Source organism: Fundulus heteroclitus, chromosome 6 (assembly GCF_011125445.2).
Source record: "Fundulus heteroclitus isolate FHET01 chromosome 6, MU-UCD_Fhet_4.1, whole genome shotgun sequence".
In the NCBI taxonomy this organism is placed as follows: domain Eukaryota; kingdom Metazoa; phylum Chordata; class Actinopteri; order Cyprinodontiformes; family Fundulidae; genus Fundulus; species Fundulus heteroclitus.
The window spans coordinates 25,429,870-25,432,654 of NC_046366.1; the positions used below are offsets into that span (position 1 = coordinate 25,429,870).

Consider the following 2,785-nt stretch of genomic DNA (forward strand, 5'->3'; position numbering starts at 1 on the left):
ACAGGACATCAAGCCCTGATAGTGTACAGAGGGGCTGGATCCCAAGAGTTTCACACGGAGAGAGGAAAAGAAACTCCAAATAGGCGAAGGCAGGTCAGAAGGCAGTTCAGACACATGAGGCAGTTTAAATAAAACATTGTCTCTGCGCTTGCTAGGCAACTGTATGTGCATTTTACCCCTGTCAACAAGAACATTTACATTTTTTTTAATATATATTTTCTTTTTTTTTTTGGCCACGTCGTTCTGTTACAAAGAGTTTTACAGTAGCACAGTCATAGAAAGGCACTTTTTGTGTCAAACACAGCGTTCCAGTTCTGTCAAAGAAGAGTAGTATATACAGGGCCAGCCCCTTCTTGGTCTGCCTGCTCTTAAGCAAACAAAGCTTTTCCAAAGCTTTCTTTATACAACCAAAGTAGTACCAGCTACATTATTTAAAAAAAAAAACATACACTAAAACGTTTTTTTTTAAGTCAATATTATATATATATATATATATATATAAACAGAATTTGGCCACATGGAGAGCATTTTAAATAAAAATACAACTGAATCACAATACAAAATAATACATCCCCCCCTTTTTTGTGAACACCCTCAAGTCCTTTGGTGAGCTCCTTCACATGTGTCTCTTCATGTGGAGCGCCAAATGGTCAGACCTGGAGAAGGCGCGCTCGCACAGGTGGCACTGGAAGGGTCTGTGTCCGGTGTGTTTACGAAAATGACGGGTCAGCTCGTCGGAGCGGGCGAACTTCCACCCGCAACCTTCCCAGCTGCAGTGGTATGGCTTCTCACCTGCGAGGAAAAAGGGGGGAAAAAAGGCAGAGTTAGTAGGTGTTTTTTTTAAAGTTTGGAACATCATGCGCCATGGCGCACGGAAAGTCGTGGAGTGATGATGGAACGGAGGAGAGGAAACGTACCGGTGTGAGTTCGCAGATGTGCCTTCAGGTGTGAGCTCTTGGTGTAGGTTTTCCCGCAGCCGGCGAACGTGCAGGTGTGCGTCGCCGTGCGCTTCCGCGGCCACGTACGTCTCCCTCTCTTGGGCTTGGACTCGAGGAGCTCCAGCGGGGACGAGGGAGGGGTGAGCATCACCCTCTGCGCGCCGGCGGGCTGCAGGGCGAGACCCTCGTCGTACATCCCGAAGCCCGGGTGCGGAGCGTGGTAGGGCATCTGCATCTGCGGAGCCTGCGGGTGGTGCTGGAAGGACGCGGCCGGGTGGTATTTCTGCTGGAAGCACAGCTGCGCCTGGCAGTCCGTGGCTTGCTGGTCGTCGGGGCTCAGCGGCGGGGTCATGCTGCTGGCCGCCCGCGGGGAGATGGCCACCCGGGGCTGCTCGAAGGACATCATGCACGACACGTTGCCCTCTTGCTTGATTCTGCTGCAGCTCTGGGGGACCATGCCCAGAACGGGGCCGTAACTGTCCATGGCCGGCTCGATCTTGATGTTCTCCGGACGGGGGAACTGCGACGCGTTGACGTAAAATCTCCCCTGAACGCCGGGGTTGCGCGTCACGCTGTAGCCGCCGGGCGCGTCGGAGCGGAGCAGCTCCGTCATGAGGCTGGCGCCGTAGGGAGGAGGCGGGGAGCGGTGGTCCTCGGCGGGGAACTGCGGCACGGAGTTCCCGCTTGCCGTGTACATGCCGGCATCGGCCGCGCCGACGTATTCCACCGCGCTGTCTAGTCCCGTCGTGTTGGAGAGAATAAAATCCAGGTCCAAGTAATTGCTCAGATCCTCCTCGTCCTTCTTGCTCTGGCTGTCCAGGCTCTGTACCAGTTCAAGCATGGAGCAACTCGTAGGTGCGAGCTTGTCCATCTCTCCTTTCCACCTCTGAAAACAAACAATAATATTCGACATTAGAAATTAATTTTGCACAGACAAAACGTAGCTTTTCCTTGCTTCCCAAGGAAAAGTATTTCAAGCAGCCCGAGCATCCTGCGAGGTGAGTGAGAAACTTACATTTTCCCAGTTTTTTTCTCTTTGGTTAGAGAACGTCGAAAATGAGGGCAGCATCACTCCTGACAAGGCCATCGTTTTTTTGGGGGGGGGGCGAACTAACAAACACAACGAGCTGTCTCGGTCCGAGTTGAGCGGAGCGGCAGCCGCGCCAGAGTTTCAAGTGCTTTCACGGTTCTCCCCTGTCTGCCTCTCTCTCTATCTCTCCTCAGCTGCGCGTCAAACACCAGTTTAAAAGTGGTAGGAGGTCCTCCCCGACCTTATAACTCTACGAGCACAGATCGCCTGGCCAATTGTGAGAGCTCAGGAAACAACGTAGAGTTTTGGTAAATTTAGCTCTATATAAAGCTGCAGGTCGCTGGGCTTAGAGTGCTGTAACAGGCACGGCGCAGGAGCCTATAAGGCGCAGGATGACGCAGGCAGAGGGCCTCCTCCTCCTCCTCCTTCTCCTCCTCCTCCTCCCCACACCCTCCTCCTCCCCACACCCCTCCACCTGAAGTGTACTGTTTGAAAAAAGTTGAGGACAAACACACAACTCAGCCTGTATAGCAACCTTAGATTGTTACGTAACGCACGTCCCAAGAACGAGTCTGATGACAGAAACCGCCGCGGGACAAGCCGCAGTAACAGCTTCATTTAGAAGCTGTCAGTTGTTCGTGTAATCATTACCACTCAAAGAATGAGGCGTTCAGGTGCTCACTCATTACGTTTTATTGAATCTGACCTTAAGTATGTGCTGTTTCTGAATTTACACAATGGTGCACAAACGTTTGCACTATAATAGAAGTAAATAAATCTTAAGATATTAAAATGATTTCCCATCCAGTGGTTTTAT

At 51.4% G+C, this 2,785-nt stretch overlaps 1 protein-coding gene across 1 annotated transcript; it reads right to left on the minus strand.

The window, feature by feature from the left end:
* Positions 1–220: 220 nt before the first annotated feature.
* On the minus strand, positions 221–2,328 carry klf2b (Kruppel-like factor 2b). Its single transcript, XM_012869487.3, has 3 exons — positions 1,954–2,328; positions 918–1,824; positions 221–792 (listed from the first exon to the last, which is right to left on the minus strand). The coding sequence occupies exons 1-3, from the start codon at positions 2,023–2,025 to the stop codon at positions 617–619; spliced, it is 1,155 nt and encodes a 384-aa protein (XP_012724941.1). The 5' UTR covers positions 2,026–2,328; the 3' UTR covers positions 221–616.
* Between the last annotated feature and the right edge of the window lie 457 nt (positions 2,329–2,785).